Here is a 24,678-nt window from a genome sequence, read left to right on the forward strand (position 1 = left end):
AACTTTAAATGCTTATAAAAAAAAACTGTGACTAACGATTTTTAATATTTTTCATCTGCCTTTGAAACAATATACTAGGAGCCTTCTATTAAATTTTCAAGCTTTTTTATCCAACAAATAAAATTTTATTGATATTTTTAGAAAAAAAACTAAAAAAAAATGGAAAATGAAAATGTCCGTAAAGAGCTCAAAATAAATCAAAATATTTTCAAAATTTTACCGTGTATAGAAAATGCAAATATAAACAACCTGTGAAAATTTCATATATCTACGGTCATTTGTTTTAGAGTTACACCAAAAACCAAAATCGATTTTGTTAAAAATCGATTTTGCGTAAAAATTCCCGTTTTTCCTTAATTTTTCTTTTGTTTTTCACGTCGCTTTTGAAAACTACTGGGAAATTTTTACTTTTGACCCCCCAAAGTACCAACTAGATTCACTTTCCAATCATAAAAGTTACTGTTGAAGAAAATCGAAGCAGTTTTACTGTTCTAAAAGGTGATGACAGACACAAAAATAAATAAAAAATAAAATAAAAAATAAAAATAAAAAATAAAAAAAAAAACACACATCATTGTAAAATCAATACATTCATCGTTCCACTCAGAATCTAAAATCTAATTCCAATTTATTTTCACCTAATAGTTTTTATATTATATTGATTGCATATAATATGTTTAAAAATAGTCATTAACTTGGTTTGATTAAACATTTTCTCATCACCAACAAAATGTAAATACTATACATAGACCTTATAATAATGGAAGAAACATGCCTGGTTGGTGGGATAGATTGGTATGGACAAGAGAATTAGTGTTAATATTAGATAATAGAAGTCGTATGTTGTACATATATACTATATACAGTATATACATATATACGCTACTACGTATGTGCACTGTGCCTCATGGGACACAGTCTATCTTTTATATACGTAATTATGTAACTACTACTACGTTCTATCTATTAGTATAAGGTCTATGATACTAAAGCGAAATTTATTTTAGTTGATTACAAGAGGAGAAAATATTATCTTTGGGTACAAAATTATAATACCATTATACATTATATACCTACATGGCTTTTTAAAATAATTTAGCTTAGCTTAGAAACATTTATACAAAATAATATTTGTCAATTGTAAGTAATTACTAATTGCTTACTTATATATATAAAAATTATTGTATGTCTGTCTGTGTGTCCATATTACCATGGCAACCATTTATATATTATTTTGAGATTTCCTATGGAATTTTTGTATATAAATGGTTGCCATGGTAATATGTAAAACATATTATTCATATAGAGATGGTATTTTTAAAGTGCAACAAAGTGCACTGGATCAGCTATTTATATATATATATATATATATATATATATATATATAGATAGATAGATTAGACCTCTGGGCAGAAGATAGGCTAATTTGAAAAGTGAGAGGACTAACCCCGGGAGGTGCTCAAACAGTGATTTTGAGTTTTCCGATGGAAATTTTTGTTTGTAAATGGTTGCCATGGGTTTTAACTTTTAAAGTTATGATAATAATAATAATATATTATTCATATAGAGTTGATATTTTTAATGGGCAACAAAATGCACGGGATCAGCTAGTTTAAAATAAAATAAAACAATTTATTAGTAATTAAATTAATATTAATTATTGTACTAATAAGTAATAACATATCTAATTACTAGTTCATAATTAGGGATGTTAATAGACAGTATTACAATTGAATAATTGATAATTTATTAATATAAGAAAATAAAACTTGACAATAATTCAATTAAAACATATTTTTTCTACTTTATTGGTATTCTACATTATTATATTTTTACCATATATTTGAGAAGCCCTAATAATTTTTTTGGAATGATCCTCTTCTAATGTTACACATAGCATAATATAGAAGACTAGAACTGTCAAATTCAGTCCATATTATAGAAATAAAATATATATTTTAATAGAACTTAAATTTAACCTTGTGGAGTAAGTTGTGGATAACAATCATGTTTGACGCTTATATTTTAATTATCTTAACACATAGAAACGCTGACGTCAATTTGGCATTCACGCGGCTGTCGCTAATTGTTAAATTAGTAGATTTTACGTAATAGTATATACGGTAATAAATGGCCGATAAAAATTTCAAATGTGTTCAGCTACAGCCACCAAAAAAGACTCAATGCAAAATAGGTTACTTTATGTTAACCATGGGTTGACACCAGCCAAAGGCATTTGTTCACTCGTGTCAACAATGGGTTAACACCGGCTTTCAACGTGTTAAGAAAAATAAATCTTCTTTTTTTATTTATCCTATCCAAAATCTAGTAAAACAATATAAATTATTTTATGGTAAATTTTGTAAATTTTGTAAAACATGTTTATTTATATTATTTTTACAGATATACCAATAATAGTGAAATCTAAACTAGAAAAATCACTAATGTGTAGTTTTATGTCCAGTGTCTTGAAAATAATAAGAAAATTGGATTTATCTACAAATAAATCTTCAAACGAAGTATATAAAATTCCAACTTTAACTCTAGTTATATTTATCACATATTTTTTTTTTTAGCTTGAAGTTGAATATATTGCCAGAAAACCTTCAGATATTACAGCACTGATTAATTTAGTGCAAATTTACAGTAGTATATTGCATAACATTGAGCTCGATATTGAAACTGCATCTGCATGGTTACCGTATACCCTTAATGTTGTAATTAATCATTCTATTGAACTTCCAACTATTAGTTCAATGTATAGGATATTAACCGTTATTTTTCAAGAGTTAGATTGGTGTACATTTTTAGAGAATATTAATAATAATAGTACTAAAGAAAAAATTATAGATTATGTGAATTGTGTTATGGTATATGTACTTACATTTAAAGGAGATTTACAACATTGCTGCCTTGAAATGTTGATGAGCTTACCTTCAACTATTGTTAAAGAAATACTAAATATTCAGATAGTGGAAGTTGTAAAAGTAATTATATATTGAATATTAAGTTGAAAAAATATGACTAATAGTTATACATAATGTTATAGTATAGTAATACATAATGTTTTTGTATATTATTATTTTTAAGACTACATTAATTGTGGGTTCAACATTTTTACCCTTGGCAAAAAGTGCAGTAAATGCTCTTGAGAGATGGCAACAAGATTTGTCAAAGAATGAAATGGATCAACTATTAAAATGTATCATGCCATATCTTGATTTGTTACTTAGAACTAAAGGTTTGGTTTTAATTCTAAATATTATATTAATATCATAATTTTCAGATACTAATACATTATTATATAAGTAATCTTTAATTTACATTACTGGCTTGCTGTGAACAATATATTTATGATTATACATTTGTTTAGGATACGACAACGAAGTTGAATTAAATAATTTAATACTAGATCAAATGCAATTACAAAACAGTAGAAAAAGATCATTAACTAAACATAGTAAATTAATTACAAAACCAGAAACTGAACTAGAGATTGTTCAGATAAAAATTCTTGAATATTTAGCTCAATTGGATATGTCCACTTGTTTAGGACTTTTGGGAGACCCAAATAAAATTATAAACTATCCACTCAACATAATAAACTACAAATTATCATTTAACGATTGCAAAATAAACATTTCTTTTGGTGAGTTATGTTTTTAAAACAATACAATTATTAGATACCTACTAAAGTTATATTTAATAAAAAAATATTGATGTCTATTAATTTATTTAGATCATCTTCTTCCTAGAATTTTAGAGTTATGCCAATATTGCAGCAATCGTCAAATTCGTTTTATTGCATGTGAAATTTTCCATGCCTACATGATGCTTTATCTTGGAAATAGTAAGTTTTTTAATTTTACTAATCTCAAGTTTTAATGTTTAATGTAAAACAATACTATTTTTTATTTTGTTTTGCTTAATAATTAATATAGACCATATTTTAGGCCCTTTGCTACAACATTTACTACATATTTCTCTGCCTGTAACTATATATTTACCATTAACTATATTCAACATGACAAGGTCATTTTTGACTGTCCACTCATCTTGTCCCCCAGAGTCCATTTGGGGACTACTTCAATTACTTTTTCCCAGCGCCGTCATACATGTCCTGCCCAGCTCATAAAACTTTTCATTGTTGGCTGTTGCCACTATGTCAAATCGTTTAACATATTGTAACATGTTCATTACTTCTGCATTATTTCTTTGTTCCTTTTCTCCCATGTTCTAATTGTTTTTGGAGCCAAACATTTGTTGGGACAACGTTCTTTCAAATTTTGCTTGGCTTTGTTCATCAACTTTTATCGTAGTCCATGTTAACATGCATATGACGTTATTAGGTGTATTGTTATTCATTACTTTATATAGCGTTAACTTGGATTTGATTGATATTGTTTTGGATTTCAAAATTGTTTTCAAAGCAAAAAAGTGCCTATTAGCTGAATTAATTCTATTCTGGATTTCCTTATGGTTATTGCATGAAAAATTATTTCCACTCTTAGATATTTGAAGCTTTCTGCCATATAAAACTCTATGTCTATAACTATTGTTCTGTGATTTTATCTATTTTTCAGTTACATCTCATTGAACATTTGTTTACTTTCTTTGATGAGAGCTTCTGCCATTATCTGCCACCTTTGGTTTTTGAAAATAGGTATTATAGTAGCGCTATGCAGTGGCGCCAATGTGTATTGCATATACCTATATGTCTCTATAGTACCCACCTTAGACCATGAGATCACCTTAGAGGTTCCCCAAACTTTTTATTGTACGACCCATTTTTTAAATTTGGCGACCCACAATACATTGAATGACCTTTTTTTTTTTATGTATTTAGGTACCTACTAACACTAGATGAACTTTCAGATAAATCGCTATCTTTTCAATAGGTATAACTATTAATCTGTTTGATACGATGCTGTAAACTCGTAATCGTCAATCTCACAGATAACAATAAAATTAACAAAAAACTGAATTTGAACTTTGAACATCAACGAAAAATATGTATTATTTCAAAATATAGCGCGACCCACCAAAAATATAATCGCGACCTATAGTTTGGGAACCTCTGATCTAAGGTACAGCCCATAGGCCAAAAGTCACAACCATGTACCAGTGTACCACCTACCACCACAGGCCACGCCACTACCTACCACTCACCTAAATTAAGTATTGCATTCCCAATACCTAAACATAGGGATCGGCATCACTGGCACTATGTCAACAGCGTATACTACTAATTTGACATTAAGTTATGAAGCTTGACTCCTATACCAACATTTAGACATTTAGTACATTTTCAACCATTTCCACTAGTGTAATATTAAATTAAAACAATACTATTATACAAATTATTATTAATATTTTAGATTCAAATGCGTTCATTTTAATTCAACTACCTAAATATTTTGTGATTAAATCTAAACTTTTTTCTCCTTGTCTGTGAAAAATACATTTCACTTATAAAATTGAATATACTAATCGTGCCTTTTAAATGAATTTTGGACAATAGATCCCCTCAAAAAAATGCTGTATGTGGACAATTGATCCCTGTCATAATTATTATTGTATTATTTAATACTGAATAATGTAGATCAGACATGTCAAACTCAAAGTATTGACTATGTTGAATATGTCAAATAGTTTACTATGCACTTCTATTTTTTTTTTTTTAATTGTATTTCTGTAACCAATTGTAACCCTATACTTATATAAACAAATAAAGAATCAATTTTTGTTAAGTAAAACAAAATACATATGTGAGATATCTCATAGCAACATATAAAAAAACAAAGCAAAGAACGTTCCCCAAGTTGAAGAAAATGTGTGGGAAAATTGGTGCCATTTGGTTCGGTAGTTTCTGAGTCCATAAGCCTCATATATAAATTTTTATATCAGTGACGAAGCCAGGGTGGCTGAGGAGGCTACAGCCGAGAGAAAATAATGTGTCACACTTTATTAAACAATATTTAACAATGTATCACGCAGTCATTTGACCCCACAAAAATATTAAGAAAATTTAAAAAGTGTATTATTATTATCAATATATGATAAGTGTTATAGGAACCAAAATCTAAAATAAAACTTCAGCATCTGTATGTTACACTTATGGAAGAACCTAGGTAAACCACCACAATGTAAAAATTAATCAGCCCCCCGTCCCAAAAAAAAAAAAATCCTGGCAACGCCACTGTTTTATACAATATATAGAAGATATTATATTCAAGTTGTATTTCAGATTTGTGCATTGTTATTTGTTATTGATTTATAAATTAAAGTTCATATATTTTTTTATAGATCTTATTTTAGAACGTTCTAAACCAACAGAAATGGAAAGAGTTACAAAAATAATTATTCCAATAGTTATAAAATTAGCTTGTGACATGGATAATCTAGTTCAACAACTTTTTGAACCTTTAGCAATTGGAATTGTGCATTATTTTGCAAGTGGAATCCAGTATAATAGTATTTATACTCCTATAATTATTGATATTTTAATGGTAAATACATTTTTTTTTCGGTTTTTTATATCATACTTATTAGATTAATATTTTATACCTACTACTAAAATAAACGTTTAAAAAAAAAAGTAATAATTTATATTTTTGCTTTAAGCATATTTACGGTAGTAATAATTTATAGTGTATTCAATATTTTATAATTTAAGTTATACATACTTTTTGTTGGAATTTTTTATCTTTTGATAATTCAAAAATAAGTTATTTCATATTTTTAATTCTGCTATAATTAAGAGTCAATGGCAGTCAAACAGGGAGGATGGGTGGATCTCACCAAGACCTTTTTTAATGATCAAATAGTGTATGTTAAAAAATAATGTGTCACACTTTATTAAACAATATTTGACAATGTATCACACAGTAATTTTACCGCCACTGTTAAGAGTACCTATTTGATTTAATAATATAATTTTTCGTAATTAAATACATTATGAATACAGTGAAATCTCAATAAGTAAAAATAAATGCCGTTCCCTTGTTTAATCTAACCTAATCTACGTAACTTTAGTAAGCCAAAAACCTCGACAACTCGAAAAAATTTAATTTCCCTTAAATTTTGACTAATTGAAATTCCACTGTATATCATTACTAATTTATGGATTACTTTTTACAACATAATTTAATGACCATGACTGACTAGCTAAAAAATATTATCTATAAGTACATTTTATGTATTTACAGGATAGTATATCAGAAAATAGCAATGAAGCAGTTAGAGATTTTTCTTCAAAATGTATTATGGAATTTTTACGCTGGACATTAAAAGAAGACAACTTATCTCAAAAACTTTCAATTAGTTTGCGCATTATTATAAAAAAAATTGAATCCTTTTGTTTGCATTCTGATCCAAATAAGCAGCTAGGTAAATATTATTTTTAATGCAGTTTAAAGTACTTAGGTATATTATACCTTTAGGAGGTGTTACCATTGGGTTTCTTCCTCAACACAATATTCATGTTAGGTTATTCAGTTTATCTAATTTGCTTATTGTAATGATTGTGTACAAATTGTAAATTGTCTTTCTTAATAATATAAAAAAAAAAAAAGGTATATTATTAATATATCTATATTTAATTTATAGTTTTAATTACTTGCAATTAAAAATAAATACATTTTGCATTTAAAATAAATCTTGCAAGTTCAACTCTAACATGTTACAAAAAATTATATATGATATAAAAATAAATTTTATAGATTATTAAAATACAATAGCTATAGAGTGGTAATGGTATTTAAATATCTAAGTTTAATAGTAATTTTAAACAACTGCATTATTCTAAAAGCAAGATTTCTTTGCTCTGCCTAAAATCTAATCAATAAATAATATTCTTATGCAATTCTAATGTACGTATATTTAATTTAGGAGCTGCTATTGCTTTTAATTCCTGCTACTCTATACTACGAGAAGATGAAACTGTTATTAATGAATTGTGGATTCAATTATTATATTATTTTGTTGTTATTCTTGATTCAACCAAATCGACAAATTCAGAACAACATGTTTTAAAATCTATAGATCATCTACAAAGAGTATTCTTGGAAAAATCAAACTTATTTAATGAAGTAATATTGAATTAAAATTTAAGGGGCTGGAGCGTAATCCATTCTAGGGAGTAAAAGTAAAAACTAGGCATTTTATATTTCAGTCTATATAGGTCTTGTGAATATGTTGAAAGTAAATGAACATTAGTGTCTGTTATTTGTAGTACCGATCACATTGTATAGAGGCATCATAGTGATCAGATATGTACGTCTGTTATTTTACCTACACACATACACATATCACCACATATTGCTTTATAAAATTAGAAACATTTTTTTTTTTTCAAAAAATACTGCCAGTGACTTCGATCACTATGCTCAGTAGGATCTTCTGATTTAAATTTTGAAAGCAGATTTGAATTCTCTTCTAAATTTACTAAGCTTTAACTGTGGTATATTTTTCTTATTCTATATCTATACTAAATTTGAATTATGAATATTTTCTATTTTTACTTTTTTTGTTAGTAAATTATTAAGTAAAAAAAAATAATCAGAAAAATGAAATTGTCAAAGCATGGATAATTTATATTTTATAATAGTGCCACTCTATGAACGCTACTCGTTCGCGCATCCAAATGACCGAGCTCCGCAGTTTCTTACCCAAATTTCTCCCACTCTACCATCTAGTCGCCGCCGTAAATTCCCCCACTCGCTGCGGCGCGTCTGTGGTAGTGGCAGCGACAGTAGCGGCAGCGAGGATGTGGCGTCGGCCAGCATGTTCGGGAAGGTTTAGTGGTGAGAATGCACGATATCGGATGAATTTTGGTAGCCGCTCAGTAGCGTTCTTACAACGGCCTTACTATAGTGACAAATTCAAATCTACTTTCAAAATTAATATCAGAACATTATATTGGGCGTAGTGGTTGAAGTCGTGAGGTATGCTTTCGACTGAAAATCAATAATACTCCAGCCCACTTAATATTGTTTATTTATTAAAATTATTGGAACTAATTATAGGTTTGTAATTCACGAAAAATACCAAAACCATTTCATGGAACTCAATTATTTAATATAGTTGAATGGCTTTTGAGATATATTGGATCACCAATGACCAATTGTAGATCAAAGTGTATTGATGTGGCAAATTCCCTTTCTAGGAATGTAAAAGGTAATAAAAATAAGAATTTTACGTTATATTTTTAATCTCTTAGAAGAAGATAGGTTTTATTTTGAAGTTTTTTAGAGAATAACCTATTTTATGCATTATAAGTTTTTAAGATTGCAAATAGTCCAGTGACATTCTTAACATTATTGTTAATTTAGATCAATTTCACTAAAGTATAAATATGAACAACAGTTAGCTAGAAATGGCTTAAAAGGGTTTTTTATGTGTGATGATAGTAAAAACAATAACTATTGCTCGCACTTTTTAAAATCTAAATAATAAATCAATAGTTGAGGAATTATGTATCTTATAAGCAGAGTATATATAGATAAATTGCATGGCTAATATGTAAATATGTAAATATTTAGTCAGTAATTAAAATGTATTAACTGCATTGATATATCTTCTCATAATGTGTATACACCATTAGTTCAGACTATAGAATAAGTATAAGATTAATATTATATCATAATAACAGGTCACTTTTAATAATTATATTTAATATTTTTTTTTGATATGTAGATAAAACGTATAGTTCTAATATATTAGACCACTAAATAACTGTTACTATTTAAAATAAATTATTGTATTATATTTTCATTAGTAACTAAAACTCAATTACAGATCACAATTCATTAAAAAGCATATTAAATTCTTTTATAATATCACACGGAGAAAATGAATTAATTAAGTGTATTGAACGAGATTTAAATTCATATACAGTTTTGAAGAACATAAACATATTAATACATTGGTTGAATCAACTTATTGCTACTTTAGATTGTTATACATCACTTTTTAAAGGAAGTATGATGGATACAAACCTACTGAAAACCCCCTATTCTTGGTGAGAGTGGTTAATAGTTATTTAACATTAGTACCTAATGTAAAAAATAATTAGTTTGTTTCAGTCTATCCATCAGTTTTTATTTCATATTGAAGAATTCAGTTTAATGCAATGGTTAACATCTATGAATATACCATTCAATGAAAGTGACAAAGATATTATTATTCAATCCAGACATTTTAATACTTTAAAGAACCATATTATAGTTGGTATTTTTCAATTCATAAATGTATTTGATAGTAATTTAATATGTGAATTGTTGGATGATGCAAATCAGGAGAAAATTTACGATCTTGCTATCAAGTAAATCAATTTAATTTTTACTACAACTAGGGCTGGCTTTTATACATTTTTCACTAATAAACTGGCCCTACCTTTATTAGTAACATTACGTGTCGTAATCTGAGTGACCAATGCAAACTTACAATTATAATATACAGTCATAATTTATACAACCACTAGTAGTTCCTTTTAACATGGGTCCTTTTGAATTCACATAATTGGTCTGAGCTTTATTGTGATGGTTGAAATAATAATTTTCAATTTGTATTTATTATTTAAGATTTAAAAAATATACTCTATGACCTATGGTTAAACACTAATAGTATATAATTCTAATACCAATAGGCAGGTACCGAGTGTACATGAGCATGTTAAAATATACATTTATGTATACTATAATTATTTTGCGATTATGTGTCCATATACACCAGTGGATTGCAACCAGGGATCAAAAACGTTTTAAAAAAACGTTATTAAACGGAAAAAAACAAAATAACGAAAACAATTAATAAAACAAAAACAAAAAACAACTGAAAAACGATAACAAAAAATCTCAAAAACCGAAAAAAATTTATAAAAAATTTATTTTTTTTACGAAAAAAAAAATGTTGATCAAAATTCACTTGTCTTTACTTTTTAATCTTTAACTTTAAAAATATTTATATTAGAAATCAGAAATTTTGAATTTTCTAATTTTTATATAAATTATAATTTTGATCTAAAATTTAAATATTAAGAATAATTAATTTTAATTTTTAACTTATAAGTGCATTTCTGTATTGCGTGTTACTATTATAACTTAAAAGTTATAAGTTATAAGAATATAATATATATTGTTTTTGATGATTAACGTTTTTGATAATATTGTTTTTTTTTTTTTTATATCTATGATAATAACTTTTAATTTTCAACTTTTAAGTGCATTTCTTTATTGCGAGTTACTTTTATAACTTAAAAGTTATAAGTTATAAGAATATAATATAAAAAAAAATATATATATTATCAAAAACGTTATTTGGAAACAATTGGAAAATAACGTTTTTAAAAATATTAATCAAAAACGTTTAAAAACGTTTAACAAAAACGATATTTTTTAAATCAATAAACAAAAACGAAAAAATTAAAAACGTTTTCCATCCCTGATTGCAACATAATAATAATACTAAATTAGTTAAAATTGATCCATTTTTACACATATAAACCAGTAAATAACAAAATATATATATATTTTTTTAATAAATAATACCTAACTAAAAAATATTGAAAGACCATTTAGGTTCAAAATAACTGGTCTATTATTCTATAATATTAGTAACATGCAAGCTTATCGTCAGGACGGGTACAAAAACTGTATACATGTTAACACGATTCTTGCAATGCTGCTGTTATGTACAATTACATTAAATTACATTAAATTAGTATTATGTCTATAGTACTAAATAATCATTATTTTTTTTAGATGTCTGTTTGATTGTGAAATGGTTTACTCTGATGAAAAAATAAATCTCCACAAACCAGTGATAGTTCAATTTATTAAAATAACCTGTGTTTCAAATAAATTTAACAACAAATTGAAACAACATCTTTCAGCAAATTGGTCTGAAGTTATCTTCAATTTTAATACATTAACTGAATATACAGCAAAAATAAACTTTGTTGCTGTAAATCAGCTGATCCTTGAATGCAATATATTTTCAACTATGGTAAAGTAACTGATTTATTTTGATATTGTAAAAATATGTAAAGGAACCTAAACTTATATCTTAAAGTTATGTTTGTTTTAAGTTACAATATTTTATATTCATAGGATCTTGAAAAAATTGTGAATCGAAAATATATTCTTGAAAATGTATTTAAATATGTATACAATGATGGAGTAATTATAGATGTTGAGTCACTTAGATTGTCATACCTGGAAAATTTGATTGAATTTTTAATAAACCTTGATTATGAGGTATACATTTAAAAAAATCTATTTGATTATAAATTGTTATGAAACTTATATATTTTATTTTCATTATTTCAGAATGATATAATAATATTATTAATCATGGATAAGAATTATAATATTGACATAAACAAATATAAACAAAAAGTATTCGGTCAATATTTCTTTAGTTTATTCAGTAAACCAATAACTAAGTATTTTTTAAAAAATCCTGACATTTCAATTATTAAACTGCTTACTGAATACCCATTAAGTGATCAGACATTGTATGTGATCTTAGAAGTTCTTAAAACATTGAATAATAAAAAAAAGTACCTAAGCTATACATTATATTCATTTTTAATTATTATCATTGACTAATATGTATATTATATTTAGAGATAACCAAGGAAAGATACTAATTGAAAAAATTGTAAGCAGTGAAAAATTCTGTGAACAGTTAAAAAATGAATTTTCTTGGAATGAAATATTTGAATTTGTCGAATTATCATCTAATGTAATTGATACATTTAGAAATGAAAGCATGACATTTTTTCAGAAATGGATTTGTGATAATTTGACTAATAGCAATTTGAATATTTATCATAAATGCCGACTTCTTGGATTTTTACCAAAATTAGTCTCAAGTCAAAATTATAAAGAGCCTCTTGATTATACTATTAGGTAGTATCATTTTAATTTTTGGTTCATATTATGAACTATCTATGTGAATTAAGTTGATAGGTCATTAATTATGTTATTTTATTTTTTTTGTTTTTAGAAAATGTCTAATTGACTTTAGAGATAAACATTTTTCTGAGACCTCGTCAAAATTAAAACCGCATAGTATAGATCTTACTAATATAGTAACTACATTTCAAAAAATCTTAACTGGTATGGAGTTGAGTTCTTCATATTTATTATTTGAAATGATAGTTGAATGGTGTATTAAAGATCCCAACCATGTATTTTTTGAACGAGTGGAAAATTGTTTGCATTATTTTTTTAAAAGGTAATTTTATTAATACGTAACAGAAAATACTCAACTTTACACTGAAAATATAAACTATATTAGTTTAGAGCTAAAATATATTTCTAAGTTAGTCCAAATAACCTCTTATTTTTAGTATGTTCTGCCTAAAATTTAAACTTATGAAATTCTTTTATATTAAGGTTTGGTTAAACTTAAATAAAACAACATTTTAGTACTTTCATGTCACGATTTTGGCCTTTCAAATTTAATTGTATTAAACAAATCATGAAACCTCATAAATTTATAGTTTTAAAGATTTTTAATATAGTTTAATTTTGTAATCTATGCTATCTGTAATGTGTATTTTGCATAAATTACAAATTCTTGAAAGCATAGCTTTTCAAAAAAACTTAATTAGATTTAATAATATTTAATGTATTCTAAAATAATTTAAAAAAAATATTTAGATTCTTAATATTATTCTTATAAGTATGTGTTTAGTATTTACTTATAATTTATACTCAATTGTATATTAATGTTTTATTTATGTTTTGTATCTTGATTTTAGACTATCTGATGAAACTCAACTTTTATGTTGGTATTTTGTCTATGAAAAGTTTCGAAATGAATTTATATCTGAAAGTAGAAGAGAAATGATTTCTAACATTTTCCTAATCCCCATTATGTCTTGTTGTAGAAAAAATGTAATTACAAAAATTTATACAGATATAATTGATTTTATTTTGAAGACAGTTAATGAGAATCTTTTGGCAAATGACAGTGGAAAAGTAATTTATATATTATTATTTAATTTACTATAAAATTTATAAATTAGCCAATTTACAATTAGAAATTATTGGATTAACATTTACCAATAATATGTTAATACCATGGCTAGCCTATGCTTATAACCTAAATATTAGTTTACCATATTTTTAAAATGTTGGTTTTCCTTCATTTAAAAACCTAACTATACTCCGGCCCAGGAGAGAGTACTTCTGGGCGGCGGCTCAAACGTGTCCGTTTTCGCGCATTCCCACCACAAAACCTTCCCGTACGCTGGCCGTTCGCAGTGAGTGGGGGAACTTTGGGCGGCGAATTCGGGCCGACACCGCGGAGCTAATTCATTTGGATGCGCGAGCGAGAAGTACTCTCTCCTGGGCCGGAGTATAGTCTTATATTAGATTCTGAGCGGAGCGAGGAAGCTATTGGTTTTACAATGGTATTTATTTTTTTTTTTTTATATCCTGTATACAAAATTTCTACCAGAAGGAGTGCTTCGATTTCAACATAATATAGTACTTTTTTTAGCAAATTGGTTCAAGATGGTACTTTAGAGAGGTCATTTTCCAATTTTCTCATTAGTTATTTAATGCCACGGGAAAAACCACTGAAAAATTACGAAAAAACACTAAAAATGGGATTTTAATTTCTAACGTTTTGTTTATCACCATAGAAACGAATAAAATATTATAATATTAATTCAACTTGCATGATTAAATAAATAATAACAATATAAAATATCTAGACTGACAAACTGTCTCCGCTCAGAATCATTTTTCTTATACAATGATATTTTATCATTTAATTCAAGTCTAATACAATCCATTATACAATGACCCACTTGTAACCTACTGTACAGCAGAGCGACATCCACTTACCTGCTTTTTTTTTTTTGTTGAATTTAATTCCAAGAATATTTTTATTTTAAATTTTAATCAAAATCTAATGTGCTTTATTTTAGGCACGACATTTATTAATATCAAAAATAGCTTGTTTTAAGCTTATAGAAGAGATGTTCAAGTTCTTTACCAACATAGAACTTAATGATGGTTGTACTATACCATACACATATATTGGAAGCCAATCTAAAAATTTAATAACTCAGTTTAGAACTTCGTAAGATTATTAACGTAATATTACAAAAAAATTAAACCTTATTAGTTAATAGGCATAATTTGTTTGTTCATAGTGCTGTGAAAGTTCGTTATAGTAATGTTGATTACACAAAAGGATCAAATAAAATAAAACATTTGTTTAGACAGTTACATTGTTCTTCATATAACGCACTTATTACTATTATTAGCAATACTGAAGATGATCATAATAAATACACAATATTTCTGTTTAATGAGCGTCCACCGAAACAATTTATTTGGAGAAATTTAGTAGATTGTACTATACGTTATGAATTTCCTATTGATTTTGAAAAGGTAAAATAATAATTGAAAGTATTCAAGTATTATTAACTGAATAATTTAAACGCTAGTTGTTATTAACTTTCATATTTATATACTTATAGAAATATTCATAAAATAATATGTTTTGTATTTATTTTTTTTTTTTTTTTTTTTAGGTACCACAACGGAAAAAAAAACTAATTAACATAAGGACAAAATCCAATCAGAATATACCTGAAGTGTATATTGATTTGAGTAGTCATTTAAAGAATACACTTGTTGAAGATTTGGGAAGCTATGATTATAATAATTCTTATTTAAGATCAAACTTTGTAGAAGATTGCTCATCACCGAATGTACTAAAATAAAGTTAAAAAAAACTATTGTGTACTGTTCTAAATTGAAACATTTTTATATTTGTTATTAGTCACAATCCCTCCATAAAATGTTTAGTGTTGAACTAGAAATGGACAGTTTCAATAATCATGAATGTATGGCACATTTGTGTGCCGTTATAAAATACTTAAGTTCAGAAAACATGATTGGCAGTGCAATGAAAGTAATAGAATTTTTTATAGAACTATTAGATTACATTGAACTTATTTTTTACTTCTTCTCTAATATCTTAGTAATTGCTACTGGAATTTAAAAAACTGAGATGATGCTTACTTAAAATAAATATTTATTACTTATTACTAAAATAGATATTTTTCAAAATTGTTATACAATTTATTGGAAAATATGTATATTGATATTATTTTACACGTGTATAAATTTAATTATTAGGATTCTATTTTATATATTTTAGCCTAATGTAGATATGCCAGATTGGATGAATAATTTAAAATTAGTATTCTGTGATAAAGCAACAGACACAATTAATTCAAAAATATTGCTTATAAAATTGATAATTAACTGTGAAACTAATTTTGAACCATATGCAAAACATTGGCTTTGTCCTTTAATGGAATTTGTATTAGATAAACATCTTGGGAATAATTTAAATTATGTTATAACTGATGTGGTAATACTTAAATATTTTTGTTTATACTATTGATACTTTCAATAAATCTATACAAAAATTAATATTTTTTAGGTATCAATGCTTGTTTCATGGCATAATATTGCAGTACCGTCCACAGAATATGAGAAACTCCTTGCTAAAAAATTATTATGTTTTCTTTTGTCAGTTTCCCATAGTGAAATAAAAAATGTATTTAAGCACAACATGGAATTCATCAAGTAAATATATTTATTCAATTAAAATTAACCTGATTTGTATTATAATTTGTACATACAAATATATATTATATTTAATCAATATTATTATAGATATTAAATGCATGTGAGAAGTTTGAGTTATATATTTACCTATAATATGCTTCACTTTTAAGATTGATATACTAGCATCTACTAAAAAACTTAATTATTATATGCAAACGTTGCATTAATTTACATATTACATATTAATACATTACAACTTATATATATATATTTAATAAATTCTGATTATTAGGGAACTGATTTGAATGCAAATCACATATTTTTCTAAATGTCTAAAAACATTGCTTTTCAAGCACAAAGTTCATTTCATACATCAAAGAATTAAAAAATGTAACTTTTATTTTGCATTTTTATATAAGAATGAATAAAATTGTATAAAAATTTAGTTAAAATTCATTCTGAAGAATAAAATAAAATATTATTTATTTTGCCTTGTACTTCTATTTTAGATTCTGAGCAGAGCAATCCAAAATTGGATAATATGCGCATTATCTTAAAAATGTGCATATTACCTAAATTTGAACTTTAGCCATTACATAATATTATATAATAAATAAATAAATTTATAAAATAAAACGGCGGTAAAAACGTATATATATATGGCATTGCTCTCTTATACACAATTTTTGAAAATATCTACTTCAAGACTTGTCAAAGGGTTAAACTATAGAGAAAATCAAAAATGTTAGAATTAAAATTATATTTGGTGTGGTTATTTTGAAAATTTAGTTAATAAATTAAAAATAATTGTATTATATATCTTTTTGTAGATTTATTGTGGAAAATTGGAAATGTTCTCTAGAAATGGATTATGATGAACTTTTATCTTTAATAAAACCAAATCAAATAAATGACAAATCATTAGAATGTGGTTTGCATTTAATTGGAATCTTATCTGCCAATGGTATTATACCATTCAACGAATTTAATAAAAAAAAGTAATTATTATATCAATCAATTTATTAAATTAAATTATATATTTTTGTTTTTATGTTTAAATTTTGATTTCTAGTTTTTTAAGTTCCCTTACTGGAACTCTAATCCATAACAATCAAGTGATTTATTTGCTTAGCTCAGAAATATTTGGAATGCTATTAAAGTAACTATAAAAATGTTATACTAGATGTAATGAATCTATTATCTAAATGTATTTTTCACAGGATCTATTATGAAAATTCAACAAATGAAATGGAACTGTTGCAATGTCTGTCTTTAGTTTTAACATTTTCTGAAAGCATGGATGCAACAAGAGTTTTAAGTTGTCTGTATTATATTCATAAGCATTACTCAAAGATTATTGACAGGTAATAAATATTAGTATTATATATTACAGTTCATTTTTCTCCTTCTCATTTAAAGAATAATGTATTGTTTATGAACAATACAATTTTAATTGTAAAAATATCAATATCTATAAATAAAGTTTGCAACACAAAATATACTATTATAATTTGTGTATTTATATATAAGTTAATACTATTTAAACAAAATGTATTCATTTTATGGTTTTTCGTACTTAAATTTTGTTTAAGTTATTTGGATGATTTATTTCATATTTTTGAGAAACTACAAGGTATTCATCGAACTCAATGTTTAGAAATGATTCTGAATAGATTGGCCATAATTAATAATCCATATGAAAAAATTACAAAACTAAATGGCTTCTTCAACATGCTAAAAGACAAGTATGTATTTACATTTTCATAATGTGTGTTTAAAATTATTATTACCAGAGGTCAGAATTATACGTATTTAAAAACTAAAAAATATAAATATTTATTGTATTATTGTAATAAAAATATGAAAATAAATATTCTTATAAATAAATATTTAACAGTTTCTTATAAATATGCGAAATTAATTATAATATTTTTTAATATTATATTAATATTATTTTTAACTGCTATAAGCTATATATTATCTTGATAGTTGATACCTTATTATTAACCTTGATTGCAAAATTCCATATTTTCACAGCTTATTCTATAAAACCTAAACTCATAACTAAAGTCAATTCAGATTCTGAGAGGACCAATGAATGTATTGATTTTACGATGATTTGTGTTTTAGTTTTTTTGTGTGTGTGTGTGTGTGTGTGTGTGTGTGTGTGTGTGTGTGTGTGTGTGTGTGTGTGTGTGTGTGTGTCTACACGATAAATAGTAAAAATAATGCTATGATTTTCAATTTTAGTATCTTGTTTAATGAGAAAGTGAATCTAGTTGGCACATTAGGTAGGTTAAAATTCCCAGAAGTTTTCAAAAGCGCGGGGAAAAACAAATAAAAAATATGGAAAAGCAGGAATTTTTACGCAAAATTGGTTTTTGGTGTAACTCTAAAACAAATTATCGTACATAAATAAAATTTTCACTAAATGTTTATATTATCATTTACTATACACCATAGTATTTTTTAAATATTTTGACTCGTTCAAAACTGATTACAAACATTTCACCATCAAATTTTTTTAGTTTTTTTTTCTATAGATTTCAATAAAATTGTATTCGTTGGGTCAAAAAGTAGACACTGTAGACAACTGTAGACACTTGAAATTTTCACAATACGTTTATTATACCATTTTCTATACTAGATAAAACTTTTGAAATATTTTGACTTGTTTCGATTTGTTTGTGGACATTTCCAATAAAATGTTGGACAAAATTGCATATTTAAAACCAAGAATAACAATTTTAGTTATTTTGTTGTAATATACTAATACTATTAGTGGATATATGAAACTTTTATAGTGTATTATTATATTTTATGCACACAATGACATTTTCAAATGTTTGAAGAAACTGGAAACTTACAAAAATATTATTTTACTTCTACGATTAACATTTTACATAATTTTACATATTTTCATGTAATGAAGTGCATGTGCAAGCTATGTTGAATATATAACATTATTATATAAAATAAATAAAAGTAGAACATTTTTGTAAGACTGGGAATATTGGTAATTTGAATAGTAGGTTTATTTACAATTTTTCAATTATTACTGTGAACTTGGTGGTTAATTGGCATTTCTGATTGCTGATTGCATTGTGGAATCCGGGCCATGTTTTAAAATTTTGAAATTGTAAATATTAGTTACCTACGTACATATTATTCGTTAATTGTTCAAAAATCATGATTCATATTTTCTACTGACAATTTTGATCGATAAAAAAATTATTTTATAAAACATAAACTGTTGTAAGAAATTTAAAATTCTTAAATTGAAAAGATTGAATACTAAAACCATTTTACTTTATATTTAGCGGAACTGATGATCAACTAATTTGTTTAAACATTACTTTACAACTTATACCAACTATTGATGCCAAAAATGTCATTATATTAATAAAAATAATTGCTGACATTTCACAACAATATAATAATGATCATAGAAAGTTGATTTATGATATTATGTATAGCACTTATGAAATTTACTTGTAAGTTAAAGAATTATTATATTTAAAATATATATATAGGTATGTATTATAAATTAATAATATTTATTAATGGTGTTTTAATTGTATAGAGGAAATAACACTGATACTTCAAAACAAATTACAGAACAATGTAAAAAGGTCTTATTAAATGGTCTTATGGATAATGATGATGAACTTCGCCATAAAGTATTTAGGTTGCCAAAATTATTAATACAAGTAAATAACTAAAACTGAATTAATCATTTTTTATTATTACCAACTAGATTTTGGGCTGACGATAAAAGATTACCACTGAAATGCGTTGATCGCTTACTAATTCTTTTGGATCAACTCTATTTACCAGATATTGAATCACATTTTCTAGGAAATTTTGTTAGCATACTACTAGAATCATGTTGCACATCTCTAGATTACGAACAAAAAATATTTCAATATCCTCTGCATGCTTGTGAATTTGAAGATTATAATTTAACAGCATCATGGCGTGCAAAAAATATGTCTACTTTTCCTAAGTATGCTGATACTATAGTCGGCCAACTTAACCGTTCAAATACACTTGGAAATTCTGAATCTAATATTCAGCAAAAATTCCAACTAAAAAATACGATGACTTTACAGTTTCAACCCACCATAGTTCAAACTCAACTAACTGATAACATTTCAACTCTAGAGTCTTATTCTCAAATGTCATTGAATGAAATAAACATATCTACTTTGAATGTAAATCAACAAAACTGGAATCAAAATTTTGGTAAATTTTTTTATTTTTTATAAACTTTAATACAATTAATAATTTTTTAATATATACTATACAATTAATATCTTTTAGATAATATACTAAATTCAAAATCAGATTTTATACAGAAAAAAAAAGTACGTATATTAAGTGACAAATCAATATTAAGTAAACAATTTGCAATGAAAAATGTACAAACAAATGTTAAACGTGAAATATTTAAGAAAGAAAGAGCACAAAAACGTGAATCATCTGTTAATATGTACAGAAAATATAGGATTGGGGACTTTCCTGATATTGAAATTACAAATGCATCTGTAATTAAGCCATTGATTGAATTATCCAAAGTAAGTATCATTAAATACAATCCTGATCCAGATGTAACATAGTTTCTTTTAAGCGACAAAATTGTATCCTGATAATTTGTATTATATTTTTATTTAAATACTACGAAAGAGTCACAGAGAATACATTCATACTTGTACTTATCTAATACATGAGAAACATAATTTTATATACCACACAGTCATTTTATTTACGTTTAATGAATATTTGTACAAAAAAAAATTAATTTTAACAGGTTCTATTTATATATTAAAATCTGTAAATTAGAACAGCTCTTGTCTGGTAAATGTATTATTATTGGTATTAAATGGTCTATAAACTCAGTTTAAATATTAATTTTTCAGAGGGATAATAATATAGCAAGAATAATTTCATCATCAATCATGTGCGGATTGAAAAATAATCCAAAAATTAATCAGCAATATTTTGAAAGCTTGAATAAATCTTTGACTACTATGATAAATCACAGTCATTGTAATCATAGTCTTGTAGGCTTTATCTTAGATACAGCATACTGTTATCCTACCCAAATTAATTTAGATCCAAATAGAGTAACTGAAGGCAAGTATATTATCTATCTTTAAGAATATACTATTTTAACATTTGTATATTTTCATTAGTTGCAACATCATGTGGCTTAATGTCATTAGGAGCATTAGTTATAGAAACATCAATTAATTATTTACAATCAAATCAAGTTGATGAACACATTGAAAAAAAATCTAAAATTACATACAAACACCTAGATGATAATTGGATAAAATTAGCCGAGTATATCATTATATAACTTTTTTTTTTGCTTATCAAATAATTAAGCCTTTGTTTTTCCAAAGGATATACAAAAATATGGGTGAATTGGATGTTGTTGAAGGTATATTTCACGAAAAAATTAATAATCTATCATGTGATTCATTTAAAGAGGCATTGAAAGCTGAACAATCTCATGATTGGCGAATTGCTCAAATGAAGTTCAAATCAGTATTAGAATGTAATGATGAAAATATAATTTTAGAAAGTGATAAAGATTTTTTGTTTGAAGAATATTATAAAGTATTAAAATGTTTTCCTTGAATAACTTATCACAAAATGCTAATCCACACCTAATGAATTGTTTTCCATAATTCCATTTTAGTGCTCAGAGAATTTATCTGATTGGAAAGAAATCAACAAAATGTTAAAATCTCAAACTGGAGAAAACTATGAGAAAATTTGGGACAATAATTGGTAAGTATTCAATTATATTATAATGTTCAATCATAAACTCATTTTAGTAAATATTTTTAATATGCATGTACGCTAATTGAATTTTTAAAATGTCTTAAATTTGTATTGTAAAATTATAGTTATAAAGACCATCTTTTACATAGAATTTTACATTCAGAATTAAATGAAATACTTAATGGCATATCGGATGGTAAATTTATAGGGACATTCAGCGATTGGTTAAATGATAGAAATAAAGAAGAATATATATTGGTAATATATTTTGGATTTGGATTTTTATTTTATATTAATAAATGTTTACAATTTATGTATAGACTCGTGTACCAGCTCAAGCTTGTATGATATTTTTATGTTGTGATGATTTAAATAAAGCACAGCTATGGTGTAAACTTGGAATGCGCAACTTTCTTAAAGAATGGGAAAACATATCACCTCAATATTATAAACTACGTGCTGATAAATTATTAAATTTACAAACACTTTCTGAAATCTATGTGAGATTATTCATTTGTTTAATGTTGATTGTAAATTTATTTTAAGTATATTTTTTAGTATTTCACAAAATTATCTTCAATTCAATCATATGATGATACCAAAATAATTAGAAGACAGATTCAAACATGGCAATCTCAACTGCCCATAGATTCTGACTCATTATTACTATGGGATATCAAAATGCTCAACAGGTTATTATTAAATACTATTTATGTATCTATTAGTTATATATTAATATATTAGTAACTACATTACATTTAATTTAACAGGTCAATTTTCTTAAATAAGATCAAGACAGATATAGATGAATTGCCAACAGAAAAAAAATGTTGTTTTAAACAAATTTTAAACAATTATGAAGTGGAGTCAATGTTAGCTTTAATTGAAAGCGCTATAAATAAAAATAATTTTTATGTTGCTAAAAAATACATGAATGAGTTTAGATTTGAAGTAAACATTTTCTATCGATTACACAGTTATACCTTAAAATTAATATGAATTAATTTCAGAATACTGAAAATTGGACATCAGATTTTATACTATGCCGTAGTAAAATATTAGCAATGTCTAGTTATTATACAATTGATACAGAAAAGAAACTTAAATACTATTTAAATTCTTGGTCAGAATTAGGTAATATTTACAATCTACTATAACAAAATAGATTAATACACAATATCATATAATATATAAATCAATTATGTTGTTTTTAATTTTAGATAATATGATCAAAGAACAGTGTTCTTCAATTTGTTTATTAAAAACTAATTTTCATATTGCAAATATTTCTAAAAATATATCACATGTTTTACATGAAATATCAGATATTAGTTTGTTATCAAAAAATATATTATTAGAGATAATGAGTAAAATAAAAAGCAACATACAATTTGGGTAAGTTATTTTTAATAGTGTATGATGTTTTTTTTTTTTAATATTATTGTTTATTGACATTGTTTGTGTTTACAGAAGCCTCGATGAGGTTTTGCAACAAATTGACTGTTCTATTATACAGAACTTAAAAAATTGCATACATATTGCTATTAATAGTAGTTTAAGTACTAAAACGATTATTGATTCTCATTTGATGTTAGCTCAATATTGTTTGGAGGAAATCAATTTTAAAGGTAAGTACATACTATATACATATTAGTACATAGGCGTGACTAGACTTCATCCGCAGGGGCAGCCTAACTAATTATCGGCGCCACCTAACCTAACCGAAAAAACACCCATTACCCCCTGGCCCATAATAATTAGGGGGGGGGGGCTAGTCCCACCAATTTAACATTTATATAGTTTAAAAAAGTCTATATATTCAATAGTTATCTATAACAAAATTCTATAAATAGTATATATATAGAGGTACCTAATATGTTTAATAATAAGAAGAATATTTAACAACACATTATATTTATATTATAAAACAATACGTATATCATTATAAGTTATAAGTTATAACTAGGGCTCGGATTTTGTAGCAAAAGAAATCCTTAAAAAAGCATTTTAAGTAGCCAAAAAAAGCATTTATTAATTTAGTTTGAAAAAAGCAAATTTCAATTACACATAAAATTAGATATTAAAAAAAGCAGGTAAGTGGATGTTGCTCTGCTGTACAGTAGATTACAAGTGGGTCATTGTATAATGGTTGTATTAGACTTGAATTCAATGATATAATATCATTGTATAAGAAAAACGATTCTAAGCGGAGACGGTGTGTCATTCTGGATATTTTTATATTTTGTTATTATTTATTTTATCATGTAAGTTGAATTTG

At 25.5% G+C, this 24,678-nt stretch overlaps 1 protein-coding gene across 3 annotated transcripts in view; it reads left to right on the forward strand.

Annotated features, from left to right (window-relative positions):
• LOC100570557 (DNA-dependent protein kinase catalytic subunit) overlaps nt 1-24,678 on the forward strand; it is a 33,898-nt gene that overhangs the window by 7,107 nt on the left and 2,113 nt on the right. For 2 of the 3 annotated variants that reach the window (XM_029487491.1, XM_029487492.1), the window contains 42 exons: nt 2,404-2,519; nt 2,577-2,987; nt 3,091-3,241; nt 3,374-3,649; nt 3,740-3,850; nt 6,307-6,509; nt 7,209-7,389; nt 7,891-8,090; nt 9,027-9,177; nt 9,799-10,021; nt 10,076-10,324; nt 11,763-12,006; nt 12,111-12,257; nt 12,330-12,562; nt 12,630-12,914; nt 13,012-13,242; nt 13,772-13,991; nt 14,948-15,102; nt 15,176-15,416; nt 15,560-15,739; nt 15,811-15,942; nt 16,192-16,407; nt 16,480-16,625; nt 17,438-17,605; nt 17,680-17,766; nt 17,828-17,971; nt 18,200-18,352; nt 19,928-20,101; nt 20,191-20,295; nt 20,365-20,852; nt 20,931-21,184; nt 21,527-21,743; nt 21,803-21,953; nt 22,016-22,232; nt 22,315-22,406; nt 22,526-22,658; nt 22,721-22,900; nt 22,959-23,092; nt 23,171-23,351; nt 23,411-23,534; nt 23,621-23,795; nt 23,871-24,028. In XM_029487491.1, the coding sequence (XP_029343351.1) occupies nt 2,404-2,519; nt 2,577-2,987; nt 3,091-3,241; nt 3,374-3,649; nt 3,740-3,850; nt 6,307-6,509; nt 7,209-7,389; nt 7,891-8,090; nt 9,027-9,177; nt 9,799-10,021; nt 10,076-10,324; nt 11,763-12,006; nt 12,111-12,257; nt 12,330-12,562; nt 12,630-12,914; nt 13,012-13,242; nt 13,772-13,991; nt 14,948-15,102; nt 15,176-15,416; nt 15,560-15,739; nt 15,811-15,942; nt 16,192-16,407; nt 16,480-16,625; nt 17,438-17,605; nt 17,680-17,766; nt 17,828-17,971; nt 18,200-18,352; nt 19,928-20,101; nt 20,191-20,295; nt 20,365-20,852; nt 20,931-21,184; nt 21,527-21,743; nt 21,803-21,953; nt 22,016-22,232; nt 22,315-22,406; nt 22,526-22,658; nt 22,721-22,900; nt 22,959-23,092; nt 23,171-23,351; nt 23,411-23,534; nt 23,621-23,795; nt 23,871-24,028 (8,037 nt within the window). Of the gene's footprint in view, nt 1-2,403; nt 2,520-2,576; nt 2,988-3,090; nt 3,242-3,373; nt 3,650-3,739; nt 3,851-6,306; nt 6,510-7,208; nt 7,390-7,890; nt 8,091-9,026; nt 9,178-9,798; nt 10,022-10,075; nt 10,325-11,762; nt 12,007-12,110; nt 12,258-12,329; nt 12,563-12,629; nt 12,915-13,011; nt 13,243-13,771; nt 13,992-14,947; nt 15,103-15,175; nt 15,417-15,559; nt 15,740-15,810; nt 15,943-16,191; nt 16,408-16,479; nt 16,626-17,437; nt 17,606-17,679; nt 17,767-17,827; nt 17,972-18,199; nt 18,353-19,927; nt 20,102-20,190; nt 20,296-20,364; nt 20,853-20,930; nt 21,185-21,526; nt 21,744-21,802; nt 21,954-22,015; nt 22,233-22,314; nt 22,407-22,525; nt 22,659-22,720; nt 22,901-22,958; nt 23,093-23,170; nt 23,352-23,410; nt 23,535-23,620; nt 23,796-23,870; nt 24,029-24,678 lie in introns of those variants that run through there. The other variant, XM_029487493.1, reaches the window with a different exon arrangement.

This window comes from Acyrthosiphon pisum, chromosome A1 (assembly GCF_005508785.2).
Source record: "Acyrthosiphon pisum isolate AL4f chromosome A1, pea_aphid_22Mar2018_4r6ur, whole genome shotgun sequence".
Taxonomy (NCBI): domain Eukaryota; kingdom Metazoa; phylum Arthropoda; class Insecta; order Hemiptera; family Aphididae; genus Acyrthosiphon; species Acyrthosiphon pisum.